The sequence below is a fragment of the Physeter macrocephalus genome, chromosome 19, assembly GCF_002837175.3.
Source record: "Physeter macrocephalus isolate SW-GA chromosome 19, ASM283717v5, whole genome shotgun sequence".
Lineage (NCBI taxonomy): Eukaryota > Metazoa > Chordata > Mammalia > Artiodactyla > Physeteridae > Physeter > Physeter macrocephalus.
In genome coordinates this window covers 86,103,463-86,119,444 of record NC_041232.1, presented here as the reverse complement: position 1 = coordinate 86,119,444, position 15,982 = coordinate 86,103,463, and the positions used below count along the sequence as shown (strand labels likewise).

Below are 15,982 nucleotides of genomic sequence, written 5' to 3'. Positions count from 1 at the left end.
CTAAGTCACAACAAATCACAGAGGCGCTTCTGCTCTAAGTCACTTCGAGCGTTCATCAATAACCCAGTTTCTTAAATCACTCAGCAAACAGAACTCTAGTAGAGCTATAAACGCTGATTCTCTAATTCAATCCACCTCTGAAAACTGCTGCAAAGCAAGATAAAGTCAAAAAGGCAAAAACTTTTGTTCTCTCACATAGTTATGGTTTTAGGAAGGTAAAGAATTGCAGTGCTTTGAACAATCCTCAGGTTTTACAGTGTGCCTTCTAGTGTACAGTGTGCTTACATTTAGGTCAATGGCTATAAACGTAAAAGTATTTTCAAACAAGAACAAATATGCAATAATCACAAAAATTTACCAAGAACGTCATAAAATAAAGATGTCCTAAACGTCTTCAATTCTTGAAAATAATACTCTACGTCTTATAATTTCGGCACAAATATACAATCCATATTAACCAGACAAAGACAGAAATATGTCACGTACAACTCTTTGTATCCAACTTGACCCCAAAATATTAGAAATTTGGAAGTAGGGTGAGGGGTTAATTTTAAGACTCAATAAAGCTCAGGAATGTCTTCTATTTCTCAAACGTCCATGTGGTGAACACAGCATTCCAGCATTTTCTCTAGACCTTTACATGCCTGTTCTGAGCACATGGCCTGCTGTCCCCTGTTTGGCCAACAGTCCTCCTGGTCTACAGCAGAATCTGCTTAAAAGCAAGAGCTGTGAAATTCCAACGATGGGAGGTGGGGTGAAACCGTGCTGGAAACAGAGCAGAAGGGGATGGAGAAAGCCGACAAGAGCTCCAAAAAATCCTCCCGGCAGATCCTCCAGTAAAGCGATTCCAGTTCTGAGAAATACTGATGTAATTCAAGACTGTAACTTCATTCAGAAACAAAGTGGATCTACTAAGGGAAAGATATACATAATTTTTATTCCATTTATTCTTAACTCTATATCCACATTCAAAGCCCATACATTCAAAATCTCTACACCAAACTATTAACAAAATGTTGTATGACTCCCCAGGCCCAAATAAAATGATTGCTGGGACCACATTAATTGATGTATTATTCCCTTTGGAAAAGTCTGGACTATGGGAAGAAACACTAAAGGCACAAGTAAAAATATCTGTTGACAACTGTGTTTTAAGAACTCAGTAGTAAGTGTTTTAACCTAAAGCCTGAATACAATAAGAAAAGAGCCCCTCAACTTAATTGCTAAAACGCAAAATTAAAATGCTATTTCAGGATGTAGAATGAAATGTAAAATGAAATTTTCACAGTCTCTATGTTGAAACTACTTAATATGTTATCTAAAAATGAGAATTAATTTGATTTAATTAACTGCAATTGATAGATAAAACCCGAGATAAAAAATTGTACATTTAAAACTGAAAAATGATGTCATTTTGCTTATGAATTAAGACTTTTCTAGAAAATAGTTTTATCCTAAGCAGCAAGACTTCGCTCTTTAACAAAGCTCCAAATGTAATAAAATGACTTTTTCAGTAGGTCCCTTCCCGCTGTTGATAACATAATATTAATTTGGTTCAAAGACAAACTTAAAACAATTCAAATTACAGTGTAACTGGGAAGGAAAAAAGCAAAACAAAACATGTTTTAGTTTCCACACTGAGTCTAATCTGAAAGTCCACAGCACCTCTAGACTTCCACTTTGCCTCGCGGCTGTCTCTCTCGGCACTGAGAGAGCAAAGCCGTTCTCCAGGGCTGGGGGTTGCTCACCCCACGCTCGGCTTTCTTTCTGCTCAGAGTTGGCCCTTTCTGGGAGAGTCCTAGGCCTCAAAACAACCCCAATTATGAACCAGCTCTTCAAGTTCATTCACATGTCTGGTCCCCAGAGTACTTGTTCAGAAAGAGGTCTATGAAATTCATGTATCCTTGGGATGGGCTTCAGGAGATCCACCAACTCCAAGAAAACTACAGGCCAACATACACGCGCGTGCACGTGTCCACTGCTGGGGGTGAGCGGTCTCTGCAGCCACAGGGCCCCCGGATTTCTAAGGGGCTAGGGGTCTAAGTTAAGGTGTGATCAATTCACATCAGTCCTCCTGAGTATGGCTGCATTTGTAAGAGGCAGCTAGAACTTCACATGAGACGTTGGGCCACACATATTCCTACTGGTTCCCCAGACAGAATGGGAATAAGCACAGAGCCACCTGCATTTGGCAGTGCTCAAATCTAAGAGCTCATCCAGAACAGTACTTTTCACCTATGTGCTTCTGCCCTCTGAGAGGACGGGCAGGAATCGTCATGAGATCTCACTGGTGCAAGGAAGCCTCCGGAGGTAGGACCCCGGGCAGGACCCAGACTGTCCCCACACACACGTCCCCTCACACACAGACAGGCCCACCGCTCTCAACTGCTCACCCTGCCTGCCACCAAGAATTCCACTTCACTATCAAAATTAAACAAAAACTGGTTTACAAAGATCAGAAATTGAGCACCTTTGCTTCCTTGAGAAAAACCTGAAGACCAGTTTCAAAATCAGTTTAACTCTTTACGTAGAGATTCTAAACAGTATATAATAATAGTTGTGTCCCTACCACCCCAAAATGATAAAGCCTATCACAGAGTTGTGCAGATTAAACAAGATGATGCTTCCTGGTGCTATGGGGACAAAAGCCTATCAACCGTCTCGGAGCACGGCCACCTCTTTAATGCTCGTCCTTGCTACTCAATACCCTACCCATCACTCCAGACCGCGCTCTCCCATGGTAACTACCCACAGGCAGGCCTGGCGTGTGACGGCAGGGACACGATGAGCTGGCTTTCAAACTGCTCTTCCCAGAACGGGCCCAGCACATCAGACCAGCCACCTTATCTGCATGGCAAAGGTCGTCCACACCCCCAGTTGGAAGAACCTAGGTGGATCTCTTCTACGCAAAATACCTACGATGTGACACCAAGTTCCAGCAAAACCTACTGCATTTATAGCATTCGGGGATTTAACTCAAATTCGCATCTCTCGGCTGAAACTCTTAAGCACTGTGCATTTAAGATCTCAGCTACCCATAAATCCTGATGAGGCGTTTTCCATTTCTAAAGTAACTAAACCCAAAACTTTTAACCTGTTATTATTTTGTTTTGACTAAAAGTCTTTCCAAACTAGAGCTGCTCTCCCCACCCTCTGCCCTCAACAGGCACTGGCCTCACGTCCCTCCTGCCGTCATTCCCTACTTCCCTTCAAGAGCCCGGCTCTGTAACCATCAACCACCTGCTCTCTGCCACCCTCTGACACCACAATGCTCTCTGAGGTCACCAAGCAGGCCTCTGGGAAGCCTGACAGTCAGCCCCCTACTGCAAATCGGTACCACCCTGCCTAATCTCCACCATTCTTTCCCCTCATTACTACTTTCTTTTTAATTCCTTTCTACTTTCTTTTCTCCCATTTTCTACTGCCCCTCCCACATCTGTCAGCATTCAGGCTTTAGCACAGCTGAGCTTTTTTGGGTAAAACTCTGAAGTGAAATGGGCAAAACTAATCTAGGCTGTGAGATACCAGGACAGTGGTTAGTCTTACGAGGGCACTGATTGGATGCAGCATAATGGGGATTTCTAGGGGGCTGTGAACGTCCCATTTCTTAATCTAAGAAATTATATAAATAATTATAGGAATTATTACTATACCCCATATAATCTGGGTGCTGACTATTTGAGAAAGTTCTCGTTGTGAAAATTCACCGAACTGAACATAATTTCTACTCTTCTCTGTATGTTGTATGTCTGCTTTGTCCCTGTATCTCCAAAGCGTCGTATGAGGCCTGGCATAGAATGTGTGCCTAACAAATATTTGCTAAACATGTGGAGATAAGACAAAGGCTAATGACTCCTTGGGTCTCTTCCCAGCTGCTTGAGGCTCCAAGACCAGAACGTCGACTTCTCCTTTTAGCCTCATTGACTCATGCTCTCCACCTTGAAATTACCTAACTTAGCTTTAATATTCTTCCAGCTTGTTATATATGCACTAACTGTTCTTATTTTGTACATATACTGTTGACCCCTGAACACCGCAGGGGTTGGACACAGATCCTCCAACAGGCGAAAATCCAAGAAACTTACAGTTGGCCGTCCATATCCACAGTTCCTCCGAATCTACAGATCCAACCCACCACAAATGTGTGGTACTGTAGTATTCACTACCGAAGATAATCCACGTGTAAGTGGACCCCTGCAGATCAGACCTGTGTTGTTTGAGGGCCAACTGTATACCTTAGCCATTTGGTGGCTCCTAAGAGCCAGCTGAAACGCACCTACATTATTTTCTTGGTAGAATCTCTCTCAGAAAACCAAATACTCTGGTTTAACAGCACCAGCCATAAGCATCTGCTTTCCTCTAAGAAAGAACAAACATATGTCAACTCAAAAGTGGCTGCACCGAGAGAGGTGGGTAGTGTCAGGAAAGACCCTTGTACTTTTTGAATTTTACCTGTTATCTATTCAAATGCATTTATTTATACTATTAAGTAGGTGTTCATTTGGAAATGAAATATACTCATATGGAAAAGTAATCCTCAAAATACAGATCATGGAAAAAGCAGTATGTTCTAGATGCTACCATTTCTTTAAAAAAGAAAGGAAGGGGCAGAGGTATACCGTGCATTTACTTACATGTGCATAAAATATCCCTGTAAAACTACAGAAAAAAAAATATAGCATCAGTTGCCCATATAAAAGGCAACTATCTGACTAGGGAATGGAGCTGGGAAATGGAACTTCCTTATTTTTAAATTCTGAAACATTATAATGTATTAGCTATTCAAAAAGATTTAAATTAAAATGTAAGAAATAAAATTTACTTGGGGGAAATGTGAGTTATATAGTCCATACCCTTGTTTTATAGCTAAGGAAAACAAGACCCCAGGGAAGTTAAGCTGCTTGGTCAAAAATCACACAATTAGCCTGTGACAGAACTAGGAGTAATTTTCAACTTGTAATTAAGCATGCTTCCACACCGCTTAAGGTCATGGTGATGAGACCCCACTTTCTACCTTGTGCCTAGTGCAGAAACAGCAGATGAACTTGGATTTTATCAACAGCATCTTATACCAATTGTAAGCCTGTGCCTGTTTATGTTCTTTCAGTATAAAAATATATTCAACTGAGAGCCAAGCCACAGTCCCTAGTTGTCAAAAGCATGAGTAGTTTCAATGAGACAAAACACTGGTACTGGTGCCATGGTAAACGATATGAAATATATCCGTGACAGTTAAAGATAAATAGTTGGTCAGAAACTCATGAACAGTCCCTAATAGGGCCAGGTTGCTCCTATTCTTACAGTCAAGGCTTCCCAGGAGCAAGTTCAGCTTTACTCAGATGTGCTTTCAATGCCTGTATCAATGGCAGTATCTGCATGTGTGATGTCTTCTTTTCATGCCTCAGTTGACTGTATTTTCTCTTATTATTTTTAAAAGGAATATCAACCCTCTTTCACATATTTGCTTTTATCACCTATAAATTTTTATTTTTAAAGAAAGACTTTAAACTCACGTAGATGTACATTCAGACTTACACATACATTATCCAAATTTAACAAAACTAAGTATGTTAAAATTATAACAAAACAAAACCCTAGTTATCTATAGCCTCACCTTCTGGCCAAAACACAGAATTCTAGGCTTAAGGTCTGAACGTAACAGAGCTTTTCTTTGAATGATCCAGCAGTGCACTGCTGAGTATAACGCTTCTTTTGACACTGCAAAAAATTAATCTTCTATACATATGTAGGATAATTTCTTGTTGATCTGTTTGCTGTCACTATTCTGTTTTTCATCTCCACAAACATACAATCTATGGCAGCACCACAACAGCAATAAGCAGAGCTAGACAGTGCCATGGAGAACTGTGGAGAGTTCACTCCGAGATGTAGTCCCAATTTCCAATAAAATATGCATGCGCCGCACATGCTATTATTAATGTATGTATCTTAATACAGAGGTATCTACAGATTAAAATATGGGCCACAGGTCACAGAACAGGGAGACAGTGAAGTCTCAAGAGTCGTCTCAGTCCTGCCGACGGTTAGTGAGGGGTCTCTGCAACCCAGACGACCGCTCAGTTCAAAGATGAGGGTGATTTCCACGTTGCCTACTCAACAGGGTTGTTGTGAAGATCCAAGTTACAATAAATGTGAAAGGAAAAATATTTTTTTAAAAGGTAAAATACATGCCCAAGAGGATGGTTAAAATTAAAGACAGACAAAACCAAGGATTTATGAGGATATGCAGCAACTGGAAGTTTCATATACTGCTAGAAAGAGTGAAAATTGACCAAAAGAAGTCAGACATGAGAAAACATTCCAGATGATTTCACCTTATAAAGTTCAATGAATGGGCAAAACTAATCTAGGCTGTGAGATATCAGGACAGTGGTTAGTCTTACGAGGGCACTGATTGGATGGAGCATAATGGGGGTTTCTAGGGGGCTGTGAACGTCCCAATTCTTAATCTAAGAAATTATATAAATAATTATAGGAATTATTAATATAACTCCTATAATCTGGGTGCTGACTATATAAGAAAGTTCTTGCTCTGAAAATTCACTGAACTGAACATAATTTCTATTCTTCTCTGTATGTTATGTATCAATAGAAGGTTTACCCCAAAGTAAAGTGCTATAATATGCAACTTTCCTTTTTATTCCTGTTTTTTCTTCCAGATTGGGGTCAACTAACTAGGGTCTAGCCTTTCTGGTAAGCAGAGTTTCATTGAACACAGCCACACTCACTGGTTTACGTATTACTGTGGCAGTTTTGGGGCTGCGACAGCAATTCAAAGTTACAGCAGAGAACTTAACACCCACAAAGTCTAAAACATTTACCATCTGGCGCTACAGAAGAAGCCTGCTCCCCCTGCCCCAGAGGGTAAGCCGGGGTTCCATACCGGCCAGCCAGCACTACTGCAATCCCTGCAATGTCTGTTACCCTCCAAGCTCCGTGGCACCCCAGGGACATCCCAGAGTGATAAAGGCATAAAGGGCTGACACATACCATGCTTTACCTTCTACAATAAATAGCCTTAATATTTACTTAGGCGTAATCTCCTTAAACTAAGACCTTTGTCTTAGTCGTGGGACAGAAAGACTGGACATTCCCCTAAATAATAATTTTCAGAAAATTAATACAATAAAGGCAGCTATCTCTGTATTTCACCATTCTGCCCAATACCTATGTACTTCACTCCACGTCTTCTTACCCCACCCACTAAAGGCTTTCTGCCAAGCATTTTCAATAAATGCAACAATGAGCATCAGGGCCTTGGTTTGCTACACAATGATTAGCAATTACATATCTCCTAAAAATGTGCAGAGATAGTGTTTTCTAAGTGTGACAAGCGTACCACCAGCAGTCTGTGAGGTGATTTTAGGCAGCACAAGAAGAACTCACAATTTTACTGGCTATGTATTTATTTTAAAATGTCTTAAGTGTAAAGTATACTTGAAATTTAGTATGAGGTACTAGCACATGGATAGACATACAGACCAATGGAATAGAACTGAGAGTCCAGAAACAAACCCATACTTCCATCACAAACTGATTTTTCAACAAGGGGGCCAAGACCATTCACTGAAAGAACAGTCTCTTCAACGAACGGTTCTGGGACAAATGGATATCCACATGCAAAAGAATGAAGGTGGACCCTCACTCCACACCACACACAAAAAATAGCTCAAAATGGATCAAAGACATCAATTTAAGAACTAAAGCTATAAAACTCTCAAAAGAAGACAAAAGGGGGCTTCCCTGGTGGCGCAGTGGTTGAGAATCCGCCTGCCGATGCAGGGGACACGGGTTCGTGCCCTGGTCCGGGAAGATCCCACATGCCGCGGAGCGGCTGGGCCCGTGAGCCATGGCCGCTGAGCCTGCGCCTCTGGAGCCTGTGCTCCGCAAAAGGAGAGGCCACAACAGTGAGAGGCCCGCATACAAAGCAAAAAAAAAAAAAAGAAGACAAAAGGAAAAAGCTTAATGACTGTGAGGGGCGATGGTTTCTTAAATATGACACCAAAGAAAAAGTAGATAAATTGGACTTCATCAAAATTTAAAACCTTTGTGCATCAAAGGATGCTATCAAGAAAGTAAAAAGACAAGCTACAGAATGGGATAAAATATTTCTAAGTCAAATATCTGATAAGGGCCTAGTAACCAGAATAGCTAAAGAATTCTTACAAAAGCCACAAAAAAACAAACAACCCAATTAAAAAATGAACAAAGGATTTGAATAGACATTTCTCCAAAAATATACAAATGGCCAACAAGTACATGAAAAGATGCTCAGTGTCATTAATCATTACGGAACTGACAAGCTGATTCTAAAATCTAGATGAGGGACTTCCCAGGTGGTCCAGTGGGTAAGGCTCCGTGCTCCCAATGCAGGGGGCCCTTGTTCGACTGCTGCTCGGGGAACTAGATCCCACATGCATGCTGCAACTAAGAGTTCACATGCCACAACTAAGAAGCCCGCATGCTGCAATTAAAAGACCCCGCATGCTGCAGCTAAGACCCAGCACAGCCTAAATGAATAAATAAATATTTTTAAAAACCTCTCAAATCATATTTTAAAAAATTAAAAAAATAAAATCTAGATGAAACTGAGAAGTACCAAAAATTATCAGGATAACCATGAAAATGAAAACCAAAGTAGAGGACTTACATTTACACTACCAGATACCAAAACTTGGACTAAAAGTAATTAAGACAATAAGAAATTGAATAGGCAGAAACCAAAAAACAATGGAAGAGAATTGAATGCAAAAGCAATTCTTCACCTCCACAGTCACCTGATTTACAACAAAGGTGATACTACAGCACAACAAAGGATGATCTTTTCAATCAATAGTGCAGATTAATTAGACATCCACATGTAAAAAGTCTTGACCTTTCCACCATAACAAAAAATCAGTTTCGGTTGGTGTATCAATCTAAAGGTGAGAAGTAAAACAATAAAGCTTCTAGATGAAAACATAGGGAAATGTCTTCATGATTACAATTGTCAAAAATTCCTTAAACAAGTCCCAAAAGTACTATGCATAAAGGAAAGGACTGATAAATCGGACAACATTAAGGTTAAAAACTTCTTTCATCAAAAGATTATCCCTGAAAGAGTGAACATGAAAGTACAAAGAACTCATATGCAGTATACATAAAGAACTCCTATGGATCAATAATAAAAATACATGTTAACTCTTCACCAAAAATATACAGATGACAAGCATATGAAAAGATGATCAACATCATAAGTCATAAGGGAAATGCAAATTAAAACAATGAGATACCCAATAACACACACCTATTAGAAGGGCTAAAAATCCAAAATAATCAATAATACCAAATGCTGACAAGGATGTAGAACAACAGGAACTCCCATTCATTGCTTGTGAGAACACAAAATGGTGCAGCCACTGTGGAGAAGTTTGGCAATTTCTCACAAAGCTGTTTATAGTCTTACCGTTTGATCTAGCAATCATGCTCCTTGGCATTTACTCAAATGAGCTAAAATCTTATGCCCTCACAAAAACCTGCACATGAATGTTTACACCAATTTTATTCATAATTACCGAAAACTGGAAGCAACCAAGATGTCCTTCAAAATGTAAACAAATATACTGTGGTACATCCATATAATGAATATTATTCAGCAATAAAAAGAAATGAGCTATATCAAGCCATAAAGAGACATGGAGAAATCTAAAATGCACATTGCTTAGTAAAACCCAGTCTGAAAAGGCTACATACTATACAATTCCAACTATATGCCGTTCTGGAACAGGCAAAACTATGAAGACAGTGAATCCTAATGTAAACTATAGACTTTATTTATAATAACGAATCAAAAAATTTGTTCATTCACTAAAACACAACGTTAATAACGGGAGGCTGTGAGGAGAAAAATAAGTAGTATACAGGAACTCCAAACTATCGGCTGAACTCTGAGCAAGCCTAAAAACCGCTCTAAAAAGTCTACTAACTAAAGACAAACAAACATTCAACTCAGTAGAAAAATGGGAAAACACTTAAACAAGAGCTTTACGAAAGAGAACAAATGCTTAATAAACATAAAAACCTTATTAGCACAGAACTGCAAATTAAAAATCAAAATAAGATAACACTACACATACCAGGAGGGCTAAAATATTAAAGGACAGACAATGCCAAGTGCAAAGAGAGTGATAAGGCAAAGACTACAGAGCAAATGGAAGGTTAATCCCCTGCTGGTGGGAGAGTAAACTGGTACAGTCACTAAACACTGCCCACCACGACCCAGAAACGCATAAAGGCTCCTAAGCAGCACTTATTTGTAATAACCCCAAACTGGAAACAACCCAAATATCTATAGCAGAAAGGATAAATTAAATGATAGTATGTTCATACCACAGAATACTATATAACTATGAAAAATGAACACATTTCTGCTATATAATGAGGATAATCTCATAAAAACAAATATTGAATGAATGAAGCTAGAAAGAAAAGGGTACATACTATGAACTCAATTTAGCTCAAAAACAGCTAAACCAAATCTACGGTATCAAAAGAGGACAGTGGGGGTCAGCAGTTCATAGAGAGAACAACGGGAACTTTTAAGGTATTGCTAATGTTCTGGCTACGTATGAAAATTCATGATGCTTTTCACTTAAAATCTATGCACTTTTCTATATAGATGTCCTATTCAATTAAATTAGTCACCCAAATACAATAATAAAGGGGTTTCAAAAAACACATTTCTGGCTTCTCCTGAAAAAAATCATTAGCTATGGCAATAATTAAATGGAGCAAAGTAGGAGCCGGCCCCTGTGGAAAAAACTGGAACTCCAATTCTCCGAAACCCCAGAGCCAGCTATTAACTGCTATCACCTACTACCTTTAACTGCCTCGCTAGTTTGCATTAGCGTCTGACTCACAGGCAACTGAGCTTTTGAATTCAGTTAAAGAATTGAGGTATTAAGAGAGCACAGTCTGTTCCTGCAGTTTATTAGATTACATACATTTTTCATTTTAACCCAGAAAAGCAACAGGTTTCACGTTCGCTGAGAGAAATGCTAGAGGAAGGCACCTCGGAGCCCCAGCTCCCTCCCTCCCTCCTTCTGAGCAGAGTGGCCTCAGCCTTGACCACACAGTGGAATCTCCCGTGAGCTTTAAAAGCCGTGATGCCTGGGTCCCACCATAGGCTCGGATGTCACTGGATGAGGCCCGGTCATTGAGAGCTTTAAAAGCTCCCCACATGACTCCATAATGCGCTCCAAGGGTGAACACCACCACCCGAGGTCTTGCTGCGATATTTCACGTGAGAGAGTTCTACCACAAAAAAGAAGTTTGAAAAATATTGCTAATTCCTTGAGCACTGTCTTTGCGTATGGAGACAATGTAAAAACGCTGATATACATTAAGCATTTTAAAACTGCTGAATTGACTCTATCTAACGAAGAATTAGGTTTACTATAGCTTTTCCAGACTAGGTTTGTGTCAAAGACCAAGATTTTGAACCCATGTTAACTCACCACTTGATTCCAGGATCATAAAATCGTTAGATTTTGTGTCTTATCTAATCACACTTTCTTCAAAATACTAAATACTCCCAAGTTTCTGTCTACCTAAAAAGTTCGATTATGGAGAGTACAGGTTGCTCCTTTCTGAAGAAATCTTTTCATCCTTCAACACCTGATATTGATAGAAAGTAATTATTTTAAGCAGAATCTATCTCCCCTTAACTGTTACCCACCAATGACACCTAGTTTTGCCAGGGAAGCAGAGTCCCCTTAAAGCCTCAGAGCGCTTCCCCTGCTGCCCTGTAACAAGTTCAAGCTCCACTTCTGTGAGCTATGCTAGCAGTCTCCTCCCCTTGAAGGAAGAGTACAGGGTTACTGAATTCATCGGAGAAAAACTAAAATGGCCTGAATCGGTAATCCGAGCAAGAAAGGAATTGTTTATTCATTTGGCTCAAGGTCTGCCTGTCTCAGCTCTCTGGAAATGAAGTATTAACAAATATCCCTTCAACAGAAAACAGAAACTTAGCAGGAGACCAACTAAAGGTTCAAGCTAGGGAGAAAAGGTTTGCACCATTCTATTGGAAAAACAGAAGCCATACAAGATCCCAAAATGTAGTTTCCATCCAGATCACATTACGGCTTATTAAGAGTAAACTAAAATAACAATGATAAAAAAAAAAAAATCCTATCTCACTCATCTTTATATTCCCAAGACAGTGCCAGGCACAAAGGCAAGCGCTCAACAAACACTCCCCCATCAATTTATGTAATTGGTGAGGCTTACTTCTTTACTTATGTCCTAAAGCTAATTATTACTTTAAGAAACGTTTTTATGCTACTGACAAGGGATTAATCTCCAAAATATACAAACAGCTCATACAGCTTAATATCAAAAAAACATACAACCCAATCAAAAAATGGTCAGAAGACCTAAATAGACAGTTCTCCAAAGAAGACATCGAGATAGCCAACAGGCACATGAAAAGATGCTCAACATCGCTAATGATTAGAGAAATGCAAATCGAAACTACAATGAGGTATCACCTCACACCAGTCAGAACGGCCATCATCTAAAGGTCTACAAATGACAAATGCTGGAGAGGGTGTGGAGAAAAGGGAACCCTCCTACACTGTTGGTGGGAATGTAAATTGATACAGCCACTAGGGAAAACAGTATGGAGGTTCCTTAGAAAACTAAAAATAGAGTTGCTATATGATCCTGCAATCCCACTTCTGGGCATATATCCGGAGAAACTCTAATTCGAAAAGATACAATCACCCCAATGTTCACAGCAGTTCCATTTACAATAGCCAGGACATGGAAGCAACCTAAATGTCCATCAACAGAGGAGTGGATAAAGAAGATGTGGTAGATATATACAACGGAGTATTACTCAGCCACAAAAAAAGAATGAAAGAATGCCATCTGCAGCAACGTGGATGGACCAAGAGATTATCATACTAAGTGAAGTAAGTTAGAGAAAGACAGATATCACATGATATCATTTATATGTAGAATCTAAAAAAAAATAATGATACAAATGAACTCATTTACAGAACAGACTCACATATATAGAAAACAAACTTACGGTTACCAAAGGGGATTGGGGGTGAGGGGGAGGGATAAACTAGGAGTTTGAGATTAATATATTCACACTACTATATATAAAACAGATAAACAACAAGGACCTACTGTATAGCACAGGGAACTCCACTCGATATCTTATAATAACCTATAATGGAAAAAAATCTGGAAAAGAATATATGTATATATATAACAATCATTTTGCTAAGTTGCATTAAAAAAAAAAAGGAAATGTTTTTGAGCAGGCCTCCTCCTCATCACTTCTGGAGGTTTCAGTTTTGACATCACTTTCCTTGGGAAGCCTAGACCACCAGTGACTGTTACCTGCTGCCATAAACAGTGTTCCCGCCATCAGAGGACACACACTGTCCTGAGACCCAAGGTAGAGACCTCGTCTCTCTTCTTAAACCCTGCACCCTCAGCCCCTAGCACAGTGCCCACCTACGACAAGAAGTGCTTCAAAATGCCTGCTGAATAAATGAATTAACCCACATGTAGGGCTTTACAGTTATGAAGGCAGAGCAATGCAACGGACCCTTTGGACTCAAAGGTAGATTCAAATCCAACTCTGACATTTACTAGCTGGGTAGACCTTCCATATCACTTAACCTCTCTGAGCCTTATTTCCCCTATAAAAATATAGGGGAAATATAGGTGTTGTGTAAAAATCCCCACCTCCTACCTTCCATGTTTTTCTTAGAATAAAATTCATAATGAGTGACACAGAAAAACAAGCAAAATAATTTCAGATTATGAGAAACATTAAAATCGTAAACTGTTAGAGCAACAGTCCCCAAACCTTTTGGTTTCAGAATACCTTTATATTCTTAAACATCACTGAGGACCCCAAGGACCTTAACTTTCTATAGGTTATACCTATTGACAACTGCCCTATTAGAAATTAAAACTGAGCAACTTTCAAAACACTTATTCACTGAAAAATAAATCTATTACATGTTAACATAAATACATATTTTTGTGAAAAACATACTCTCCAAAAAAACAGTAAGAGGAGTTTTCACTTTTGTACATCTTTTCAAGGTCTCCTTTAACAGAAGACAGGTGGATGCTCATATCTGCTTCTGCTTTCTCTCTGTTGCAATATGTTGTTTTGAGTGAAATACATGAATATAGCGCAGCCTCACAGGGTTGGCCACCATGGCTCCTGCTAAAGAGTCAGCAGTTTCACCCCTAACGGCCTGTGTATGATTAGTGCAATCGTTAACCAAGTGAAAAAGCCCAACGGACTTAGTATCGCTACAAGAATATTCACCTTGCAGATGCCTGAAACTGTCTCCAGAACTCCCAGGGGTCCATAAACCAACTCTGAGAACCACTGTGGTAGAGAATGACTGGTGTAAGGCAGGGACAGCAACTTTCAGAAAAGTCTGAGGAAGGAGGCCTCTCTCAAGAAGCTGAAGCCCAGAATGAGCAAGGGGTGGATTCTCAGCATAGGGAACAGCAAAGGCCCTGAGGCAGAAACGAACGTGCCCTCGTCCAGGAACAAAGGACCGAGGGCAAGGAAAGAGAGAGTCACACGAAGGCCAGATCAATCAGGATCCTGCAAAGAGTGGGACTGTAAGTTAAAGGGATGAAGGATCCTCTGGATAGTTCTAATCAGGGTGTGGCCATCTTATTTACATTTGAAAGAGATGCCTTAGGCTGACAGGTGATGGAGACCAGCAGAGACCAGTCAGAAGGCTCCCACAGAGGCCCGCCTCGCAGTCACACTGGAGAAGGAGGGAGTAGGGCCGACTGAAAACACGCCTCTGAGGGAGAAGCTACAAAATTATGAAATGCCTTGGGGAGTAAGGAAAAGAATTATTTTTCAGTTTGGGACCTGAAAACGCAGGTGAACGGTGATGCTATTTGGTCAGACAGGAAAGACTGGGGGAAGAAGAGGTCCCAAGCCGTATTCCAATGTAAAGTTCACATTCTTCCTCTACCCTAAGCCTTTTCCAAGTGACTAAGAACTGGGGGACACTACACTTTACGTTATTTTTTTGCATAAATCATATTAACGAAAAAAAAATTAAAATAAGGCCCGATCAGGGAGCGAGGCCTTTAAGACCTCCTTCCAGACACCATCAGCCACTAAGGAGAACTCTGAGCAGCCACTAGCCAACTACAAACGTGCACACCTGGGCTGTTCTCCAGCGACACCTCTCCCGCGGAAACTCGCGGGCGCTGCACCCCGGCTCCCATGCCCGTGAACTTCAGCAACTGCAGTAAGAGCACTGACAACGCCGCTAAGCTTACACCTAGTCTCTCCCCCTCTCTTCCCAAACGCCGCAGTGGCAAAATGGAACGGACGCAACGGCCTTCCTTTCCAGACACGACCTCTTTCTCTTCCGAAACCCGGGGCGCCCGCCCTCCTGGGTCCCGAGCCTCAGCGGAGGGTGACGCTGGGACACCGAGCCCGGGCCCGGAAGACGGTGCACCTGGACACGAGCCCCGCACGGTCTCGGCCCACGTGTCACCGCGGGGGGACCCGCTCCCGAGCCCCCCGCGGGCGCCCCCCCGGGGCCGCGGCACGGTTGGGCCGGGCCCGCCACCCCCGGGGACGCACACCGGGCCGGCGCCTTCTCGTCAGAAAGGCCTCTCACGACCTGCGGCAGCCGGGCCGGGAGGGCAGCGGGCGGGGGAGCGGGAGGAAGATGCAGAGGACGGGGGAGGAGGACGGGGTGTGGAGGGGGGAGGAGAAACGGGGGGGAGGAGAAGAGAGAGGAGAGGAGAGAGGAGAGGAGGGTGGCGGCGCGCGCCTCGCCCCCGGCCCCGCCGCCCGCCCGCGCGGCCCAGGAAAGTAGGCCCAGCCCGGCGGAGGGGCCGGCCGCGCCGCGCCGGTATCATTCCGCCCGCACCCTGCGACCCGGCAGTCGGGCGGCGGCGGCGG

At 41.6% G+C, this 15,982-nt stretch overlaps 1 protein-coding gene across 11 annotated transcripts in view; it reads right to left on the bottom strand.

Moving 5' to 3' along the window:
* Nucleotides 1–15,982, bottom strand: part of ZNF236 (zinc finger protein 236) — a 98,204-nt gene that overhangs the window by 81,815 nt on the left and 407 nt on the right. For 8 of the 11 annotated variants that reach the window (XR_008615920.1, XM_007126002.4, XM_055080348.1 and 5 more), the window contains exons 1-2: nt 14,731–15,442; nt 14,363–14,559 (exon numbers count right to left, since the gene is read on the bottom strand). The exons of 1 other annotated variant lie outside the window; for it this stretch is intronic. Coding sequence is in view for 9 of the 10 variants with exons in the window: in XM_007126002.4 (XP_007126064.2) it covers nt 14,363–14,559; nt 14,731–14,732 (199 nt within the window). In the remaining variant the exon portion in view is untranslated. Of the gene's footprint in view, nt 1–14,362; nt 14,560–14,730; nt 15,443–15,982 lie in introns of those variants that run through there. 2 more of the 11 variants (XM_055080350.1, XM_024133941.3) reach the window with 2 other exon arrangements.